This window comes from Nannospalax galili, unplaced genomic scaffold, assembly GCF_000622305.1.
Source record: "Nannospalax galili isolate Female #2095 unplaced genomic scaffold, S.galili_v1.0 scaffold54, whole genome shotgun sequence".
NCBI classification, from domain to species: Eukaryota; Metazoa; Chordata; class Mammalia; order Rodentia; family Spalacidae; genus Nannospalax; species Nannospalax galili.
The window spans coordinates 11,293,381-11,316,384 of NW_008341028.1; the positions used below are offsets into that span (position 1 = coordinate 11,293,381).

The 23,004-nt window shown below is 40.6% G+C and overlaps 1 protein-coding gene across 14 annotated transcripts in view; it reads left to right on the forward strand.

The window, feature by feature from the left end:
• Lrrc49 (leucine rich repeat containing 49) overlaps positions 1-23,004 on the forward strand; it is a 193,716-nt gene that overhangs the window by 13,090 nt on the left and 157,622 nt on the right. Inside the window, exons 1-6 of one of the 14 annotated variants that reach the window (XM_029565036.1) lie at positions 15,632-15,965; positions 16,570-16,626; positions 17,674-17,753; positions 18,399-18,495; positions 22,235-22,432; positions 22,759-22,861. In XM_029565036.1, coding sequence (XP_029420896.1) covers positions 17,721-17,753; positions 18,399-18,495; positions 22,235-22,432; positions 22,759-22,861 — 431 coding nt within the window. In that variant the 5' untranslated portion in view covers positions 15,632-15,965; positions 16,570-16,626; positions 17,674-17,720. Of the gene's footprint in view, positions 1-15,462; positions 15,966-16,093; positions 16,333-16,569; positions 16,627-17,673; positions 17,754-18,398; positions 18,496-22,234; positions 22,433-22,758; positions 22,862-23,004 lie in introns of those variants that run through there. The other 13 variants (XM_029565038.1, XM_029565037.1, XM_017798982.2 and 10 more) reach the window with 13 other exon arrangements.

Genomic DNA, 23,004 nt, shown 5'->3' on the forward strand with positions numbered 1-23,004 from the left:
GTAGGGGAGGAAGTGAGCATGGATTTTATCAAAACAACTTATATACATGTATGAAATTCTCAGTAAGTTATTTTTTAAAAAGTTCCTTCCAGTGTCGCATTTGGGCTAAATGATACAGAAAAATTTTCACCCTGAAATGTAAAATACCACAATGTAATGAGTCATCATTGCATGTGTGGGTCACATACCCAGGGGAGTCATTCAGGGCCAGCAACTCAGTCCACCTCAATGACAACTCAGTGCCTCTCTGTGATGCAACAGTGTCTCTTATAAATGGACAGGGCCCAGGAAATGGCATTTGGATCTTTAAAGGCAAGTGGGAAAACACTTCTGAGGGTTTAGAAAGGACTCTTCAGTACTTTCCACTGGTGACTCCCAAACTCCAGCATGCATCAGAATGATGGAGACTGCTGATATAAAGCTCAAATCCTGGGGCTGGGAAGACAGCCCAGTCAGTAAGTGCCTACCACATAATCATGAGGATCTGGGTTTGATCCCTAGGATCCACATGAAAAGTGGGGTGTGATGGTACATGCCTGTAATCTCAGCACTGAGGAGGCCAAGACAAGTGGATCCCTGGCCTGTCAGTCAGTCTAACTGAAATACCACACTCCAGGTAAAACTGAGAGACTCTGCCTCCCCAAACAAGGAAGAAAATGGCTAAGAGGGGTTAACCTATGACCTATGCACCTGCACACACAAGCATGTACACACACACACCCTCAAATCCCAGCTCTCACCCTCAGTTTCTGATTCAGGAGGTGCAAATAGAGCTTGAAGAATCTCTGTTTCTAACAAGATCCCAGGAGATGCTGATGCCACTGGACTGTGGATCATATGTTAATAATCTCTTTAAATTTTGATCAACCTAAGTGAGGAATCAGATTTGCAAAACTCCCTATTATGGCAATGTGCAGTTCCATGCTTTTTTTTTTCTAAATGGGTGAAGTTGGAGCTACAATGGCTCTACTTAATCATTGCTGATCATAGTACACTTTGGTACAAACTTTGTAGAAAAAAATGTCAGTAAATGAATAGCAGCAACCATCTGGTAAATCTCAAGTGTAGTTACCTCTAAGGAAATACTCAGAAATGTAAAATACAGCAGGGTAATAAGTCATTATTATGTGTCTGATTACATACCAGGGCTTACAACTCAGGCCTTCTAAATGAAAACCTATTGCCTTTGCATCATGTCACACTGCTCCTTAAAGCACCAACATGTCTGTGTTTATTGCTGCTTTGTATAAAATGCTAGACATACAGAAATTGTATGTGTATCCAATAGTTCATAAATTACAGTTACCACTACAGTGGGGTATTGTGCCACCATCAAAGCACTTAGGAAAATATTTTAATAACAAGATAAAATTCTTATGGTATTTCACTAAATGAAAACCATGGAAAGACTGGGGAGATAGCACAGTTGGTAAAGTGCTTGCTTTGAAAGCAGGAGGATCTGAGATCAATCCCCAGAGCCCATGTAAAAAAGCCAGGTGTGGGTCTTGAGAGATGGCTCAGTGGTTAAGAGTGCATACTGCTTTCCCAGTGGACCTGGGTTCAGTTCCCAACACTAATTTTGGGATGCTCACCACAGCCCGCAACACCAGCTCCAGGGGATCTAATGTTCTCTTCTGGCCTCCATGGGCACCTGCACATACTCAAACAAAACCCACATAGAAAGACACACATATACATAATTGTTTTGGTTTGTTTTCCATTGCTGTGATAAAACACTGACCAAAAGACAGTTTGAGAAGAAAGGATGTATTTCATCTTACTCTTCCAAGTGATAGTCCATCACTGAAGGAAGCCAAGGCAGAAATTTAAGCAGGGCAGGAACCTCGAGGCAGGAACTGAAACACAGACCGTGGAGGAATGCTGCTTACTAGCTTACTCCTGTGGTCAAGCTCCGCCTGCCTTCTTATACAACCCAGGACCACCTGCCCCAGGGATGGCATCACCCTCAGCCACAGTGGGCAGGGCCCTCTCATATAACCCAAAAATCAAGAAAATGCATCAGAGACATGTCCACAGGCCAATCCCATAGAGCAAATTCCCCAGTTTATGTTCCCTCTTCCCAAGTGTGCCAAGTTCACAACTGAAGCTATCTAGCACAATAATTACAAATAAAAATATATCTTTACAAACCAGTGAGGTATGTGTTTATAATCCCAGCACTGGGGAGGCAAGAACAAGTGGGTTCATATGGCCCACTGCCTGCCCACCTAGCCTACTTGGAGAGTCCCAGGCCAATGAGAGACCCTGCCTCAAAAATAAATAATTAAATAAATAATAAATAAATAAATGGTGAATGGCACTTAAGGAACAACATGGGAGACTGTTCTCTAGCCTTTAAGGCATGAACACACGTGTACCTGCATACACATGTCCACTCACATGAACATACACACACAAAAATCCCTGAACACAGAACTGTCTACATAGTATATTAACTACATTTTATATCTCTAGCTATTACTATATAATAGCAACAACTGAAAAACACCTGAAATGTTAGCATAGTGGTTTCTGGATGGGATCAGATTTGCACTATAAATGTTAATCATTTTTTCCTACCTAATCTGACGTCATCTCTCCCACCCATAGCCTCACCTTCCATAATACCCTCCCTGAAAGAGAGTCTATGTCAAGGGATGTCATCCTTCCAATGAGTAGGAGATTGGATGCTGTACCTGACCAAAGGTGAATCCATCCATTGTTCTGTTAGAAACTTGGAGGAATGTTAAGGCCCCAACCTGTGGTTAGGTAGCTCTGTGGAAGGTATACACGTAGGTGTAGGGCTTGTGAACGTGTTAAACCATGTACCAGCAGAGGAGGTTACTACAGACCTGTAGCTTCACCAGTTATTACCATCCATGCACTACAGACTTAGGAACCATGAAGCAAACACATGCACGTACCTATGCAGGCACCCATGTGGGCTCCTGCAAATCTTCCCCACGAAGCATGAGTGGGGAGGAGCTACAAACACGAAGCTGCCCTTTAATGCTTCCAGTAAGCTCCCTTTTTGTCTTGAACTAATTAAAGTGGGCTTTTCTCCCTTGCAATTATGCCCAAGTTAGCAGGTGTTTGTTTATATATGCTTGTTCTTAGTCTTTTGAGTGTTTTACTATTTTTGTTAAAGGAAAATGTTATTTAAATTGCAGCAATGAGTTATAATAAAAAACAAAACAAACATACTTAGTAGAAAGACTTCTACTGGGTTCCCAGCCCCTCCTGTTTCTGATATCTAGTTTCAAAAACTGGGAGGCTTTATTTGGTTACTTCTGTTTGGTACAAAATCCAGGAGGCAGTTTATTTTAAATTTGGAAAATGTCCAAGAAAAATTCTTTTCCTGTACTGGGTTAAGATGATTCCAACAGCACAGACCGATGCAGAATAAAAGATGTGGAACATGGTTCTCCCTGTTGATTTATAGACCTAAAGATTGGAATGGATGAGTCATCCGCAAGTTGAACTGGGAGGGGCTGCTGAGCAGCCCACACTTTGTCATCAGAATTCTGATGCAATATCACACGAGCCCGACTATGGCTTATCATTTTTAGAAATGGATGTGAATGCTGTATATAGTTGGTTACCACTTTAAAATTTTTTAAATATATTTTATTTTATGTGTATCAGTGTAATGCGTGCATGTATGCAGGTGCACTCATGTTGTGTAATGCCTGAGGAGGTCAAAGAGGGCATCAGATCCCCTGGTACTGGAGTTATGGACAGTTGTCAGGCACAGTGTGGGTGCTTGGAATCAAACCCGGGTCTTCTGCAAGTGCAGCCAGTGCTCTTAATGCTGAGACATCACTACAGCCCCCTTAAAAATATTTCATTTATTATTTTTTAATTGAAAACATTTTTAAATATTTTATTTATTATTTTTATTTTCTTTGTATACATGTATTGCCTGCATGTAGGTAAGTGCACCTGTGTCGTGCAACGCCCACAGAGGACAGAAGAGGCTGTCGGATCCCCTGGAACTGGAGTTATGGACACTTGTTAGCTGCCATGTGGGTGCTGGGATTCAAACCCGGGTCCTCTGCAAAAACAGTGTTTTTAACCGCTGAGCCACCTCTCCGGCCTAAAAAATATTTTATTTGCATTATTTTCTTTAAGAAATAACATGATTACATTGAAAAACTTTGTATAGACTGGAGAGTTTGGAAAGGGCATGAATGGAAAACTCACATTATAAGAATGGTGGCAAATTTCACATTATTGTTAAAGCTTGGTAGTACAGCTTTGTTAGTAAATAATCCTAAAAAATATAATAGACATATAGTATTGTGAATTTCTATTCAAAAATATAATTACCTCTTTTTAGTCTGTGTGAGCCACCATTGTGGTCCCCTCCTGTGGGCTGGATCTGTGGTCCCTTCCCATGAGCTGGAGCTGAGGTTCCCTCTTGTGATCCTGGAGCTGTGGTTACCACATTTTTTGTGAGCCTCTAGATTCATGGAAAGTTGCATCAGTCCTGAGGGTGATATAGTTCCTAACAAGACTGTTGGAATAAGCCCATTAGGTCCCTCCTATCCTCTAAAAGTCACCATCTCAATCTCTTTACCACTGGTGATCAAATTCTAACTGTAAAATGGTAGGAATTCATTTTAAGAACTTTTCAATATGCTGTCAGATCCTTGAGGGCATGGACTGATCTTACCATATTTTGTTTTATCCCTAGTTTATTGAATGAGTGAAAAAATGTCCATAGTGTGAGGAAATGGGCCTAGGGAAGGAGTGTTTGGAATGACTGCCACAAAAACTCCAGTTTGGGGGACCCAGAATTACAGTTTAGAAGTCTGGTTTGATGTTGGAGATAAACTGGGGATTTAATTGAAGGTTTACAAACATTTACATGTGCTAAGAGAATGGGAAATTTGTCACAAAGGGGAAGATTGTTGGCACCTTTTAATAAAAAGAGGAAATTTAAACCAGAGTGGTTCATTAAGCAGATCTAAGACAGATGTTGTGTCCATTGGAGGAAAGTGATTTGAATCTAAAATTGTAGCTTGTAGGGAGAGAATTGGGACTTCTTTCTCTAAGAAATTCCAAGACCTGTGAGAGAAAAGACTCAGGCTGAAAATATCCCATCACATTGGCCTAACTTTTAAAGATAGATTTAAGTCTACACCTGCAATTGAGCCAATTAATTTTAAATTTTATTTTATTTTGATACAAGGTCTCCCTGTAGCCCCAGTTAACCTAGAACTATGTAGACCAGGCTGGCTTTGATCTCACAGAGATCTACCTGCTCTGCCTCCCTAGGGCTGGGATCAAAGGCTTGTGCCACTACCACTGGTCCTGTTTATTTGTTTTTATGTGTATGTGTGTGCCTGCTTGTCTATATGTGCACCTCATGTGTGCAGGTGCCTATGGAGTTCAGAAGAGGGTGTTGGATTCCCTGGAGCTGGAGTTACAGGGGTTGTCGTGAGCTGCCTATGTGGGTTCTAGAAGCTAAACGTATATCTTCTGCAAGAGCAGCAATTGCTCCTAACCACTGAGCCATCTCTCCAGCCCCTAATTTTTCCAATTTTATATAACAATTATAGTCTGCTATTGCCTCATGAAGTAAAACATATGCACTCAAAATGATTAACTAAAGGTGTTAAAGCAGAACAGGAAGACAGGAGTTGTGATGAAGGAGCAGGAAAGTAGTATTTGCCTGTTTTTTTAAATTTTATTATGTATTTTTTATGTGTACGTGTGTTATGCCAACATGTATGTTAATACACCTGTGTTGTACAATGCCTGTGAAGGACAGAAGACGGCATCGGATCCTCTGGAACTGGTGTTACAGATGATTGTTAACTGCCATGTGGGTGCTGGGATTCGAACCTAGATCTTCCGCAAGAGCAGTCAGTGCTCTTAACCACCGGGCCATCTCACCAGCCCCAATTGCCTAACAAGTAACCCCACAACTTCATGCCGATTCATCTCACAATTCCATGGGTTGACTGGGAAGTTGTATTTTGGCAGGCTTAGTGATTGACTGGCCGTATGTTTGTTTAGTCACCCATTTATAAAGAGGCCCAGGGACCTAGGGTAGCCTCACTCATGTGTCTAGTAGTTGAAGGACTCTGAAGGAGCCAGTTGCTTTTTCTACATGGCCTCATTTCCATGGAAGTTCTAGAGTTCCAGACACAGCAGGAGGGCAAGTCCATTGCTCAAGCACTCTTAAAACCTCAGCTTGAGTTACCCTTACTAATGCCCCATTGGCCAGAATAATTCACACGACCAATCTGAAGCCCAGAAGTGAAGAAACAGATTTTACCTCTTGATTGGAGTGGAAGAATTTTTGTCCTTTTATGCAATCTACCAACTAGATGGCAGTATTAGTAGAGAAATAAGTCAACAGGGGCTGGAGAGATGGCTTAGTGGTTAAGAGCACTGAAAACTCTTGCAGAGGACCCAGGTTCGAGTCCCAGCACTGACATGGCAGCTATGAACCTTCCTTAACTCCAGTTCCTGCAGAATCTGAGCCCTCTTCTGACCTCCGCGGCATTGCATGACACGGGTGCACTCACATACATGCAGGCAATACACTGATATATATAAAATAAATAAAACTAAGAAAGAAAGAAAGAAAGAAAGAAAGAAAGAAAGAAAGAAAGAAAGAAAGAGAAAGAAAGAAAGAAGCCAACAGGTCCATGACACTGTAGCGAATGGGTGGAATTAGCAGACACAGTCCTTGGCTGTAGAAATTCATCTTTCCTGGTGGTGGTAACTGAGATCTCAGATCACCTGATACCTGAACATCATTTAGTTCAAGTAGGGAAACTTGTTTAAGGAATTTCCTGGGTTCTGTTATCATAGAGTCTACTATAATTTTGAGAACAGTGCTTCAAATACCACCAGGGAACATTGAGCATGTCCTAGGTGTCTGAAACTCTTCTGTTCTGAAAATAACCCGGTGGTGGTAATTTCCTCCAAATATCGATCAACCAATCCCTACCAGATCCGAAAGATGGCCTGTTCTCAAGGGCAGGAGTTAAGTCCCAGGAGGTAGAACATGGATGGAGGTGGTAACAAGTTGTTTGCACCAGCATCAGAAGCACATGAATGTTAAGCCTTACTTCAGAGGGAATCCTTGAAAATTAATGAGCTGGAAAAATAACCTCGAGGAAAGGTTAGGAAACATTTAAAGGGCATGTGTAAGACATTTGGTAGTCTCTTGAAGCAGTTGAAAAAAATTTTTTTCAGTTGATAAGCTAGGAAAATTTCTAATCTCCAGTCTGCCACTAAACAGTTGTGTGAGCGTGGGCAACCCCTTTTATTGAATTTTCTCAGTGACAAAATGAAGCATTCTGACTGGATGTTTTTCAAGTTCCTTCCAGTGCCAACTCTTTCAGGGAAGCTAGCAAAAGAAAAGGACTGGCAGACATACAGACAAACAGAATGAGTCTGTGGTCCACGGGAATGTCTCTCAAAGCGCATTGGAAGACCTGAGATAGCTAGCACATTAACCACAAGGTGCATCTCTGCTTGAACTCAACAGATACTGGCCGAGCATCTACTGAAAGAAGTAAAGAATCCAGTGACTAGCTTGTTCCTGCCCCTAGGGGCAAGCTGCCGAGATCATTTAGGCTTGATCCAATTACTCCAGAAAAGTTCATTAACTAGGACTCACAGGAGTATCCAGCTTCATTATTGAACCATTTCTGAAGAAGAGTGGGATTGTGTTTGCCAGAAATGGGAAGGCTGGATTGCTGAGACAGTTGTAGTCAGAGATTTCACCAGATAATTTTCCTGATCTTCAGTTGCAAAATAAGCATGGACTAATTCCCACAGTCCCAAGCAGCTCCAAAATGCTGCATTGGCTGCCCAGTCTGGCCTCCAAGCTTCAGTTCAGCATCCCATCTAGGGTCTCCGTGAGCTTAGGAGCATTTCGTATTTTGAACATTGCCTGAAAATAAGATTCACTGAAGAGAGAACATGGCTGGCCAACAGTTGACAGTGATTACAACTAATGCTTAACATGATGTACACTGTGCATCAGATACCGTTAAGTGGTTAAATATCATTTAGTTCTCACAACAAGACTTCAATAGAGGTATTGATAAGATCCTTGATTTACAGTTGAAGCAAACAGGGCATCGGAAGGTAAAGGAACATGCTTAGTAAGTGGCAGAGCCATAATTAAAGCCCAAGTAATGAGCCACAACATCCATTTTTTAACCACTATAATTTCATGCATAGAGGTATAGAATACTTAAAATGTTCCAAGAATTTTGAATATTGTAACTCATTTAATCCTTTTGGCACAAAAATGTAGGATGAATAGACATGGGTCCACTGAGATGAGATAAGTTTTGGATAGCTGATAAGTGGCGATTCAAACGTCATTATTTAACTAGGATAAAGGGAGCAGACAAAAAGATGCATCCAATTTGTTGCCATTTCTGTTGATTTTTTTTCTTCCACTTTCCTAGAAGACACTGTTCTATATATAGTTCTTGGTACAGAAGAGGGAGATACAAATGTCACATGCTAGACAAGGCTTGTTTGTTTGGCTTTGTCCTATTGCCTATATCGCCAAATCCTGAATATCTACATTATAAATATGATTAATGGATAATGCAGATTTGGATACACTTTATTCCCCTCTCCCACTTATCATTTGGATCAGTCTTGCCAAGCAAGCAATGAAGACGTTCTGTGCATCAGGAACTTAATGAGCTTCTCTAGCAACCCTATAGCATAACTTGGATGATCAGCTTTATGTAAATGCTTGCCCAGACCACATCTCCAGGCCTCACTGCTCTGGTTGCCCAAGAAAAGCATTTGCTTCTTTATTAGTTACTTTTCTGTTGTAGTGATAAAAACTCTCTGATCAAAAGCAACTTAGGGGAGAAAGAGTTTATTTTGGCTTCTGGTTCCAGGGGGATGGAATCCATCATGGTGGGGAGAGCATGGCATGGCAGCAGGGGCAGGAAGCTAGCTGATTACATTTTCATCCACACACAGGAAGCAGGTGGGGTGAAGCCATAAATCCTCAAAGTCTTCCCTTAGCAAGGCTGTACTTCCTAAACCACGACTCCCCCAAATAGCACCAGTAACTGGGGACCAAGTGTCCAAATACATGAGCCTATGGGGGTCATTTCTCATTCAGACCACAGCTTCCCTGAATAATTATCCTGCTGAGCTCAGCTTCAATATTCATTTAACAAATACTGCCAAGCCCTTACCCTGTATCCTCAGAATGGTCTAGATACATGGGAATACAAGTGAAAGACAGTCTTAACATTCCAGTTGTACAGAGATTAGCAGGCAGAATAACAGATCAGAATGACGGTTAACTCAGTCACCATAACTTAAGCGTGGAAAATGCTATGACAGGCTAAGTATGGCGTGTTTTTGTGTGACACTTTTCCTGGAAGGATGCAACACAAACGTCTGTTCACTCAAGATATGGAAGAGACTCCAGACCAAAGTTAGGATACCACCAAAGTGCAAATTGATGAACCAAAGAGTTTATTGGTGTTAATTATAGGTGTTGGGTGAGGGGCTACTTACAGGGCCAGACGACTCAGAGGCAGGCCCATCACTGAAAGCTCATCCCAGCCTCAGTGACAACTTGCTGAAGCTGGAGCCCTGGAGCTCTGTACATGACCTACAGGGATCTGGCCAGGTTGAAGAGTCTCTTCCAGGCAGCTCAGTGGGTCTGGGTCTCCTCAGCAGTCCTTACCACTTATATAACCTCAGGGAAGGAGGAGACTTGTGATAGAATATGTGAATTGCAGAAGAGCCACAAGCCTCATTAGGGAAAGCCATAAATCCCTTAAAGTGTCTAACTGGCCCTAAATTGGCAGCCTGGTCTTGCTCAAGCCTTGTCAACTGGTCACTCCCTGGACTGAGAGAGACTGTTTGTGGAGCCCACCTGTCTGCCTTAGTGCCATAGATAACTCACCTGCCTACCTGAGCAAATAATCTTATGAAAAGAAATCCTCAAGGACACCAGACCCTGGCATGGAGTTAACTCTTGCAGCTGTGTGCAGCAGAATTCCTCTATAAAACCAGACTGCTCCCTCTTCCGTCCCTCTCCAGGACAGCTGGGGCTACAGGGAGACCCTGTCTCAAAAAGACCGAAAAAAAAAAAAGAGTATTGTATCACAACAATAGGAAAAGAAACAAACATACAAGGGCTATTATTTTGTGATTTTTGTTTTGTTTCATTTTGAGACAGGGTCTTGCTGTAGGCCCAGCAGGCCTGGAACTCACCAGGCTGGTCTTGAGCTCAAAGAGACCTGCTAGCTTCTGCCTCCAGAGTGCCGAGATTAAAGGCATATTCCACCACACCCTGCCTGGTGATTTCTTTTCCTGTAACACTGTCTAGTTTTGCCAGTAGGGTAATGCTGAAATTATGAAATAGAGTGCTCTCTCATCATTTTCCCTTGGAAGATCTTGTATAAAGCTTGTGTATTGTTATTATTCTCATTGTTGTGACCAAATATGGGGTAAGTAGCAATTTAGAGAAAAATAGGCTTTTTTTTTTTTTTTTTTTTTTTTTTTTGGCTGGTGGTCTGATGGATTACAGCCAATATGGCAGGGAAGACATGACATCAGGTGACTCTGTGATGGAAGGGACATGTGGCAGCTCCTTGCTCGCTCACATCACAGCAGAACAGGAAGCAGAGAACAGGGAATGCTAACATGCCCAGCTTTCTCCTCTTTCCCTTTTTGTTCAGTTCAGGACCTTAGTTCATGGGAAGTCCCACCCACTTGGTCACAAGTCTTCTCCACTCAGTTCATCCTCCCTGAAAAAGATCTCTCACAGACACATCCAAAGTGGTGACCATTACTATACCAGATGTTTCTTTTTAAAAATATTTTTATTTTAATGTGTGTGTGTGTGTGTGTGTGTGTGTATTGCCTCTGTGTATGCAAATGTACCCGTGTTGTGCAAAGCCTGCAAAGATCAGAAGAGGGCTTTGGATCCCCTGGAACTGGAGTTACAGATGGTTGTTAGCCACCATGTAGATGCTGGGAATTGAACTTGGGCCCTCTGCAAGAGCAGCTAGTGCTCTTAACTGCTGAGCCATCACTCCAGCCCCCTAAACATATCACTTTCAACCATAACATCTCATCCCTGGCCCCTAAAGTTTCATGTTAATCTTATAACACAATATATTTAGTCCACTTCTGAGTTCTGAAAGTCTTGATAGTCCACCACTATTCCAAAGTCCAAAGTCTCTTCTGAGACTCAAGGCAATCTTTTAATTCTGAGCCTCTGTAAAATCAAAGAGGCATTAATCAATTGGATGATGGTTTAAGAATGGGCAAATAGAACAATAGGACAGAATACAATATGTAGAAACAGGTGTATAGATTATGAGGAATTGATTTATGACAAAGTTGAGACAGAGAGTCAAAGAGGAGATGCTGATCTTTTAAAATAAAACTATAGAGAAAAATAATGGATAGCTGGGGTTTGAGCTGTAGCTCAGTGGTAGAGCACTTACTTACTGTGCACAAGGCACTGGGTTCAATCCCCAGTACTATAAAAATACTGGTTAGATGGATCACATCAGAAGAACTGCAGTATATCAAAAGACATCTATATTAAGAATGAAGAGGCAAGGGCTGGAGAGATGGTTCAGTGGCTAAGAGCACTGGCTGTTCTTGCAGAAGACCTGGGTTCAGATCCCAACACCCACATGGCAGCTAAAAACTGTTCACAAAAAACTGTTTGCAACTCCAGTTCCAGGGGATCCAATGCCCTCTTCTGTCTGCCAAGGGCGTTACATGACACAGGTATACTTACACACATTCAGGCATAACACTCATATACATAAAGAAAGAAAGAATGAAGAGGCAAGCCACAGTGGTAAAAGATGTTGAAAACATTACACTGAGAAAGGAATTGATAAAGGAATCCAAATTAACAAAGACTTAGAAAAGATGGGGTAGATTTAAGCATGTCACCCAAAAGGTTGTCCAAATGTTCAACTAACATTTGAGAAGGTGTTTGGTTTCCTTAATGAGTTTATTGTTAATCAGAGAGTGCAAAGTAAAGCCGTACTACATATTCTGCAAATGCACTCAATCTCAAGTGCAGGTGAGAATGTGGACTATGCCTGGAGATAGTTCAGTGGGCAAGAGTGCTTACTGTGTAGACATGAGGACCTGGGTTTAGATTCCCAGCACCCATGTAAAAAAGCTGGATGTGGCCACATTCACCTGTAACTGCAGCGCTGTAGGGGCTGAGACAGGTGGATCACTGGGGCACTGGCTACCAGCCTAACTCTAGATTCAGTGAGAGATCCTGTCTGAAGGGAATAAGACAGTGATGGAGAGGACACCCAATGTCCTCTAGTGTGCACATACCACACACACACACACACACACACACACACACACGAATGTTTATTGCAATATAAATTCATACTGAAGAGAGAAGTGTAAATTGGTGTTACTTTTAAAGGCAATTTGATTTTATTTATTAACATTTAATATACTATGATCCAGCAATTCTAGGAATATACTACCAGAAAAGTGCACACAGTTGAAGATGTGTCAAGAATGTTTATAGCATCATTCCCTACAATAGCCCCAAACTAATGTCAAACCAAATGTCCACTAATAGTTGAAAAGTAAACAAATTTTGATACTTTTATGCAATAGAATATTATATAATAATAAAACTGTGGCTATTTGTAGCAATATGAGTGACTCACAATGCTTAACAAAAGAATTAACACATATGCAAAAAAGCCTCTATATAGTGTGATTTCATTTCTATGAAACACCCCCAAATTTTAGTTACTTATAAGGAGGAGAGGCCAGGACTAGGGTGACAGAGGGACTCCTGGTATACAAGTTAAAGTGTATCTTTGTCCTGAATTATTACATAGATTTAGTTTGGGATCATTTAATGACTTATACACTTAAGATTTGTTCATTTTTTATATGTTTGCATAGTTCAGCTAAATAGCTAAAACACAGCTGGACTTTTTAAAAGGTTGTAAAATTAAGGAAAAATAATAGCCATCATTTAATGCGACAAAATATTAGGTAGTGTATAGGATGGACCTGCGCCCCTTTCCTTCATTGGAGGCAAGCTCTTTTCTCGAGTTTCTAAAGACAGGCAACGTTTATACATGTATTTATCTATATGTAGCACCAACCCCTCAGAACAGTCTATAAAAGACTGAAAATAATGTTGCAGAATGACTGAGATATTTGATTCCCGGTTAGTAGATCCTGAGTGCCAAGAAAGGGTTTAGAGGTGGAATTAGAGGCAGCATCACCACACTTCCCTCATACTTCCATTAAGGTTTTCCATTCAGACCAGGGTAACTTATTATAACAACTTGAAGTCACTTTTTAAAATGTCATATATTTTTGATAGAACCTACATATAGTTTCCTAGTAAGTCAGCAAGTATATTTATTTGATTAGATTGTTAGAAATACTGGATGGACATTTTTAGTAATTAGAAATAGATTTGGCTTCTATTCTGGATGTTTCCTCAGTAGTTAGTCCTTGTTATAAGATTTTTGATTGTTTTACACTTGCCTAGGTTTTCTTCTCCAGTCATTTAGATAACATACTTACACGGAAGAAAAGCGGTACAGGATGTGGTTCATGTTTAGTATTTAGTATCTCTTACTTCACATTTGTATTTATCTATATGGATGTGCATGTATGTATTTACACAAAATTTAGTAGTAGACAGATGGTTCAAGGAAAAGGTAGATTAGATTGTCTTGACAGGTGCACAGATTGATAAAAAGGGAGACACAGAGGACTGAAGAGTCCAATATAAAATTTAAAAACCTGTTCTTATAGTCATGTAGTTATTATTCCACAAATATCTGTTGAATTTCTTAAATTTGCAAAGCTGTTCAAGGCATTGGCAAGAAAATAAATCAGATATGAACTTATATTCTAACACAAGAAACGAGCAAATCACACAATTATTCCATGACAGTTGTGATGAGTGCTGTGGAAGGAGCTGAGCTACTGAAACATGAAGTACATAAAGAATTAAAGTGTGTCATGGGGCTGCAGAGATGCCTCAGCTGTTAATAGCACTCGCTGCTGTGGCAGAGGACCAGAGCTCAGTTCCCAGCACCATGTCAGGCAGCTCACAACCACCTATAACTCCAGCTCCAAGGGACCCAAAACCCTCTTCTGGCTTCTGGTGGCATCTACGTATGCCTCCTGCATAAATAAAAATAAAAACAAATTTTTTAAAAAAGAAAGTATGGGGCTGGAGAGATGGCTCAGCGGTTAAGAACACTGGCTATTCTTGCAGAAGACGTGGGTTGGAATCTCAGCACCCACATGGCAGCTAACAACTGTCTGTACCTCCAGTTCCAAGGGATCCGACAGCCTCTTCTGTCCTCCTTGGGCATTGCATGACAAGGGTCCACTTACCTACATGCAGGCAATACACACACATACACATACAATAAAAACAATAAACTATTTTTTAAAAAATAAATAAAAAGAAAGATGTAAGTCGGGGATCAAAGGAAAATATATTTGAGTTGATTTCAATTGTTGGTGATAGAGAATGGGAGAAGTACGATTCTGGTGTATTGCATGAACGATTGAGGAACGTCTTGGTAGAAAGGAATATAATATATCCAAACGCTGAGAAGGTCGGCACTACTTGTATGAGTGGTCGAATGGTCTTTTATAGGGTTGGGGTGGGGAGGCAAGGACAATAAGCATGTAAAGACGTAAACTGTGTTAATAATTTTGTGGGTTTTTTCCCCAAGTAATTGCAGAATACCATTAAAGGGTCTTAAGCATCCATCCAATGTAAGAATTAGGCTGGGAATGTAGAAAGAATGTTGGTCTGACAATTGGAGCTACACTACCCAGGCCCTTGAGGAAGTTACGCCTTTTGGATGAGCCTCCTCCTCCTGCAAAAATGATGGGTTTGGGCTAGATCAGAACTAAAGTTTTCTTCAGCGCTGTAATTCTATATAAACGTCTCACGTATTCAAAGTCAAAATGTCAGTTACAGGTCTTCTTGATAAACTCTTCCCAGATCTGCATGACGGGGCCATCATTTAATCTATGTAATGGACTAGTACTGAAGCTTATCTCAAGAAAGGAGGTGGAAATCTTCAAGGGAAGTGGCAGTGGTAACCAGAAGGAAGGTTAAGTGGAATCAATGTTTACCGCATCACGAAAGTAAGCAAAAGAGGACAAGTTCAGCTCATCAATAACATGTAGCTTGAAGGCGGCTAGTGTCAGTCAAAAGAAGCTTAGGGACGAGAAGGGATTATTAACAAGCCTCATCTTCAGTCAGTAGCTCACTTCCTCAATCGTTTGACACGGTGATACTCTTGGAGCTAAGGTGCAGGGAGGAGGAGGCCGGGTCCTGTACTCTCTGCCCGGCTCCCTCAGGTCTCAGGGACGCCGGCTTCCCCTTCTCCATCTCACTCACGGTCGGGCTCTGACTCTCACCGGAAGCGCCCACCTAGGGCTCCAAACGGGAGGGTTCTGGGTATCTTCCTCTTCTTCACCCCCTCTTGCTGGAGATTCTGGAGAAAAACAGGTAGACGCAAGCAGAGGGCTACAAACTTCCCGCGGATGGCGTCGAGGCGGGCCGTAAAGAGAAACGGACCGGAAATGCCGGTTGCCTTAGCTACCGATGTGGCCAGCCTCTTCCCCATCTAATCCTCCTTGGATACTTGTGCTCTGTTTTTACGAGACCAGAATAGAAACAGAACGAGGAAGTGCTGACGCACTGGGCTCCCACAAGTACTACCCGAAGCTAGACCGACCAAGGCTCCCCCATTTGGGAGGAGGACCAGACCGGAAATGATGGTTTCTATGGTAACCCCTGAGTGGGTTGCCTGGGAGATGACCCCTTTTGGTCTCTTTGAATCTCTGCTGTAGCATTACCTGGAAGGAGGATCTAACATCCTGGACTGTCTCCTGCCATGATTCCCGGGAAATACCGCGCAGTTTCTGGCCGGGCTGCAAACAACGTAGGTTGGGCCTTCCTGATTTTTCTTCCTTTTCAGTGGGGATTGTCCTTTCTGACTGAGTCTTTGTCCTGGGCGATGGGCTGCATTATTGGGACCAGGACCGCGGGGTTTCCCCAACCTATTGTTCGTGGGCTATACCAAAGTGGGAGAGCATTTCCGTATTGTGCGGTGGCTATTTAAAGTCTTGTCCACCACCTGAGCTTCCCAGGAGTTGGAGCTGATCTGTTATGCAATCATTTGGATTCCTTTATTATTTTTTTTCCTATTCTTTAAAAAAAAAAAAATCGGGAAAGGAACCTATTCTTGAAGACACGCCCACCTACTTCTTTTGAGCATTGACTGGCAAGTGAAATGACAGGGACCTAAGGTGGGTTAAATTGGTGCCTCAGACATTTTGAAAAATAAATCAATGAAACCTTTAATTCTTGGAATGTGATCTTACTGCTTTTGCAAATCCTCAGAACATGATTATTTACTAGAAACAAAGATGGAGCTTTCTGTTATGATCTAATTTTTGTTATCTTTGCACCATTTTGTGTGTGGGGATATGTACATATTTGTGTATTATAAGGACAAATTTTGTGATTTAATGTTTACATTTTAGGTGAACTGTGGGCTTCATCTGGTCATTCAAACAGCATCACTTTCTGACAAAAACAAAGTAAGATTTCAGATTTATCTTTAAATTGAAAATAACTTGTCATATATTCTATACAAATAGTAGCATGGTTTAAAAAATAGAGTCTGACCTGGAAACTAGGTATGTTTGTTTTGGTCTTCATTGTAAAGCTGATTTGATTTTCTACATAAAGCCAAAAATACCCCTCTTTTAACAATTCCATGTCATCCCATTTCTTACAAGAGTCATTTTTGGACATATAAACCTTTCTGGTGAAGATATTTCTTGAAACTGGTTGTGTATCCTAATTCAATTAGGAAATAGCTTTATTTGTTAGACATAGGTAAGATAATGAAGGTGTTCTACTAGTGGCATCACAGAAAGGATACAATGTGCCAGTTTGGGAGGGCCTCGCTCTGCATTTCCTCTAAAACCAGGAAGAAAAGCTAGTTTATCAGTGGAAATTTTGTTCGGCTTACTGTTAGAATGTTTTCATAATGTTATGGGTGTAAGATTCTTTTTCCCTATACCATTCACCTGTAAAATCTTGGACATTTCCAGAATGTCTGGCTTTTTATTTGAATTTTTAGGTCATGTTTTCTTCCTTTTCTGTCTCACCTTAGCATTTGCTCAACCTCCTGTACTATTCATAGGTGTAAGCACACAATACAACATTTCTTCCTTAAATCAAATTGCACACCTCCAACCATTGTAATTCAGTTTTTCCTTAAAATGTTGTGAAATAGACGTCACTGGAAGAGCTCTAAGATGAGCGTTTATAAATGAAGACAGTAAAAAAGGGCCAGAGGAAGGTGAACCAAGGACCGCTAATTACGAGGCTGCAGCCCATTACATTATGTGTTTATGTGAAGTGGTGAACACTTCCTTGTCTGACTCTCCTGGCTTCATCCGTTAATAGTCTCTCATAGCAGCTAGGTTAAATGAAAAATACTCCTTATTATAATTGGGCATAATGGCATCTGCTAAAACTTTCCTTATTTGCCAGGTAAATCCTATCCTATTTCAACCCTTTTTAGGAATTTTGTGTTTCTTCGACATCCTTTCTGTAATATTCACTTTCTTTTGTAGATATACCTAAGAAAATACTGTTAGTTTGTATCATTCATGAGGATGTAATGCAAATGCTGGTGTGGGTGAAAGAGAAACATGTAAGTCATTTAAGATAGAGTTTATGGCTAATCATAAGAAGTTCTGGTTTGGTTTTGTTCAGTTCTACTCTGAGATAATTATTTAAAACAAACAGTTCTTAAATACACAATTTTAGTCTGTTATGAGATATTTACAGGAACTGAAAAAGTCAAAACACAGTAAAACATTTCTAACATCATTTAGCTTTTATTGTGAGCCTTTCGTTTTTACTGAGTAAATGATTCTTTTAATGTTGTATTTGTGGTGATTGTATGGAGAGATAGGAAGTGCTTTTATCTGATCTTGTGAAACTGACCCTGATTTTATGTTTGGAAAAGCACACCTGACATACCCTTTCCAGCTTAGCTTGTTTTCAAGCTCACCACTCAGTGACATTAAGCATATTCAGAGTGTTGTGCATCTAAGACCTCTGTTTAGTTCTAGAACATGTCCTTTCTGTTTCTCTGGATTTTCCACTGTGGGTATTCCATAGAATTGGAACCATACAATGTTTGACCCTTTGCATTTGGCTTCTTTCACTTAGCATGATGTTTTCAAGGTTCATCATTTTTTTAAAACATATTGTTATGTGCTATTTTATACTTAAAGTCATTGGTTGCTGTTAATTTCTTTCTCCAATTTTTTTCTTAAATAATGTTTTTCAGGTTGAATTCAAGCTTAATAGAGAAACACCGCCATTTCCTGGTAGACTGTTACAACATGACCTTGAAAGGAATTATGCAAGTAGGCAAGGTATCGTCAGTGAGTAGAGAGCAGATTTGTCTTCTTTAAACAATGTTGTTCAATATTCTTGAATTACTACAGCCAAATAAACTTGAAGTACAAAGTTAAATGGTTCATTGCTTACAAAATTGGCTTGATATTTGCTTAAATCAGAATGTATCGTAGTGTATTATTACCAATGCATTAAAAGCTGTTGTTTCAATTTGAAAGACAGCTACAGTGGAGATAGGAAAATGTTCTAAGTACTGTATTAGAACTAGAAAGAAGCATTAATAAGTAAAACTGAGGGCATGGGGACACAAGTAGTTTGACAGTAAGGAAGCAGTGGGAACTCAGGAGTAGAAAAGATGTAATTGCAGGTATTTTATCATCAGAAACCTTAAGCTTGGTGTGGCTTACTTGGAATCTTATTCCAAATGCCTATTCTTAGTGCTTCGCTTCCCTCTTCCCCATTCTGATTTTGTAGGTTTGGGGTGGCATTTGAAACTGTGCACTTTAACAATGCCATAGGGATTCTGACAGACCTTGCTTGAGGATCACCCTTAGATAAAAGCTGGGTGATCTGATTTGGTTGTATTTCTGAAATATGCTTTTAAAATCAAGCTCAAATCTCCTTCAGAACATTTGACTCTTGATTGGTTGCTCACTGTGTGATGTGCTCGATTTAAACACTATGAATCCTTATATACAGCCTTGCCTCTGCCTCCCCAGAGCAGTTGCTCTCTGCATCTTCACCCACAAATATGCTTTTTGATGCTCTGGTTTTGTGTCTTGTGCCTCAGCCCTTGTGTATGAGAGGGCTTATCAGTAGAGGCCCCTGGGTTCATTTAGTTACTGTATCAACCCAAGACAGTATTGACTGTTTCTTTTTGGTACTTCAGGGCCTTCTTCTTTCCCGTTTCCTGTACCACATCTTGGCCAATCACTGAAATTGACACCAGCCCAGCTGTAGTTCCACAGTGCAAGAAGCACCTGTCTCGTCTCTTTTAGTCACCGCTGTTTAGCATGTGTCCTGTGTTCTTACCACTGTTTTGGCACAGAGCTGTAGATGCCAACCTGAACATTCTTAGAGGAGATTTAAAAATGTCTTCCTTATGAATTTCTTTCATATTTTTAATAATAATATCTTAATTTCTCCCTCAACCATGAATCTAACTTACATACTTTCCTAAAGCATTTCTTGAGTTAAAGTAAGGGATTAGTGCAGAAATTTATGTTCGGAAGATTAGGTAAATTTGTTTAAGTGATAAAGTATTGCTAGATGTTTGCTAAAGATGAAATAGTGTGGATGGATCGATTTTGTGAATCTGAGAGACAAAGTTTTGTGTATGAATCATGATCCAGAGAATACAAATTGAAAATAAATTTAGGAAAAACAAAATTGAATTGGCTTTTAAATATTTCTCTGGAAGTCATTCTGTGGTAGGACTCATTTGTCCCTGTGTAGACCTGGCTGTTTTTAATCTGCCTCTTCATTAGTTCTAGGCATTATTATGTAAAAGAAAGCCACGCAAGTTTTAAGCATTATCTTGACTTCTATACTCAATTTTCTACAACCAAGAGCATAAAACTCTGGGAAAATTTTAGTAGAATTTTGTCAGGAAAAGTGTGGAGCCCTCTGGAGTGTGATAAGCCACACTCTCATATCTACTCCATTGTGATTCATTTCACTCCATTTCCTAGTAACCAAACATATAAGCTATCAGCACAAATTAACGAATGATACTCTTGGTCAAAATGAAAGATACTTGATTTTTTAAGCTAGTTAGTCTAAACCTTGACATGTGATTTCTTCTTGGCTTTTTGGAATAGTGCTAAGTGTCAGCCCCTGTACCCTTGAGATTTTGTTAGAGAGAAATGTTCCAGGGACTTTACAGTTACAATAAAATCTCATCAAATCCCTTAATTTTTTTTTTTTGTCTTTTTGAGACAGGGTCTCCTTGTAGCCCCAGCTGTCCTGGAACTCACTATGTAGACCAGGCTGGTCTTGAACTCACAAAGATCTGCCTGCCTCTGCCTCCCGAGTGCTGGGATTAAAGATGTGTGCCACCATGCCTGGCCAAATCCCTTAATTTTAATTTGGGGGCTAGAGAGATGATTCAGTGGTTAAGAGCACTTCTTGCTCTTACCTCTGTGCAGGCAAGCACTCATATACATAGAATAAAAATAAATCTTTTTTAAAAAGAATTTTCGGGTTGTAGAGATAGCTCACTGGTTAAGAGCACTAGCTGCTCTTGCAGAGGACTGGGTTCAGTCCCAGCACCCACATGGTGGCTAACAACCATTTGTGATTCCAGTTCCAGGGGATCTGGCGCCATCTTCTGGCCTCCACAGGCATTGCTTGCATATGGAGCACCTACATATACATGCACAGAAAACACATACTGTAAAGACAAATAAGCTTTTTAAAATTAAAATATGTGTATGGAGGAGGAGAGGTAATGCTTGGCTCCTAATATCATAAAAAACTACTGGAAAATCTAGTCAGGATTTTGGTCACCAAAACATTCTCAAAGATGAGGCTGAATGGATATACACATCACTGTGCCATACCACCCCTCACACACACAGCACTGTACCACACCACCTTTCACATACACAGGGCATGTGTGGTACAGTGCTCTGTGAATCCACTCAGCTTTATCTTTATCCTCTTTGGCTGACCTTATCAGCTAACCCTTAAACTGCAGTTAATCTTTGGACCGTTTGTTTGCTTGTTTGTTCGTTTTAAAGCATGTGACTTTTGATTCCACACCAGTTTACTGGGTCCTGTTGCTTGGGTATCCTGCCAGCAAGTGATCATGTCCTTTAATTTTTATTGGCGAAGACGGTGTAAATTCTAAATGCTCACCTGCCAGCAAGTGGTCCTGTCATTGAATATTTATTTGGTGTAGATTTTAAGTGCTCACCTCTTAGAATATCATTATTGACTGTCTTGATATTTCATGTTATTCAGAGAGTAAGGTGTGAGTACTGTGAAAGAAGCTAGTAGTGAGATGCTTTATAGCCTTGCAGACCTGGAAAGGCTAGCAGGTACTATTCCTTCTGGCTTTAGTAAGCCCTGTGTGTCACTTGATTGCAAGTTGCTACCAGATCTTTAGTGACCTTCCAGGGTGTGTCAGCTTGCAGGGCTTGAGTTCTTCCTGTTGAAGAGCAGAGCTCTGTGGTGGCCTGGGTTCTGCTGTCCTGCTTGTTGCTCTCAAGAACTTCCTTGCCAAGACCGCTGCTTGTGGTAGGCTTCAGATTGTCACTTTTCACTCAGTACTCAAATCTTACCTCCCTTTCTGAAACTTCTCATCATATCTTCTAGACCATTCTGCATTCTTCTGGTTCTTTAGACTGTGTCTGAATACCTGCCTCTTCCCAAACCCACCTGTAACCATCTCCATTAATAACTGCAAACCAGACACACACACAGTTAGATGCATTGCTCTGTCCTGCTCTGCACATTGTTCCAGCGCATTCATTTCCTGTGTTTTTCTGCTAGATGAAAAAGTTCTTACTATCAGAGACATCTAACCAACAGCCTGTAAACATGGCAGGTGGCATATACTCTCTGGCCCTAACTACCAGGATTCTAGGTTTATTGACATCCACTTCAGTCTTTGCAACATTCTCTACTAACTGTAGCTGAATACACAGAAGGAAAAAGATGACATGAGGTTTACATCTGCTGTCCGAGACTACTTTCTGTGCATATACCATAGGTAAGTCATGTATGATGTAGCTTTGTGATAAACTTTTTGATATTTTGAAGGAGATGGAAGAGTAATAAGTCCTTCGCCTCGTAATAAATCATCATGCATCTCATCCACAACAAACGTGACAGAACTGTATGGGCTGGACATGAGAACTGCTACCAGCTCCTTGTCAGCATTTGGCAACTCTTCCATTCAGACATCGTCAAAGCCCAGAATCCGGCAGGGCTGTCATAGTGCTGGCCCCAATGTATCTGGTAATGAGGGTCTATCATAAGAAAGTTGGTCTGTAGCATCAGGAGTCAGAATTGTAAAGGGATAAAGGCAGCATTACTGTAGTTCTGCATTTTCACACATTCTTTAAGGCAAGGGAAAACTATTTAGCATACATAGAACACATAGTTTAGAGTTGAGGAAAAAGGAAACATACTCCAGCTTAATGATTAATTTCAAATATGGAAAGCTTTGGGAACATCCTAGAAAAGATTTATAGACTCCAAAATTCTTCAAATATACGGTGACTATAGTTTCAAGATGGTAAAGGTTTGTCTTAATCAAGTAATTTGTATATCATTCTCAATAGGTGACCATATTAATTTGGTGAGCTCATCAATGCCGTCATTTCCTATTCTCCAACGTTCCTCTGAAGAGAAAATTCTTTACTCAGACAGGTTGACCCTAGAAAGGTGAGGACCATTTCTTTTCTCTTTTTGATGAAGTAATACATGGACATGGTATAAGTGTGGAAAGGTGTGAAAGTCTGTCTCCACCCACCTTCTCTCCCACCTATCTGGTTCTCCTATCTAAAAATAATCTTTTAAATAACCAT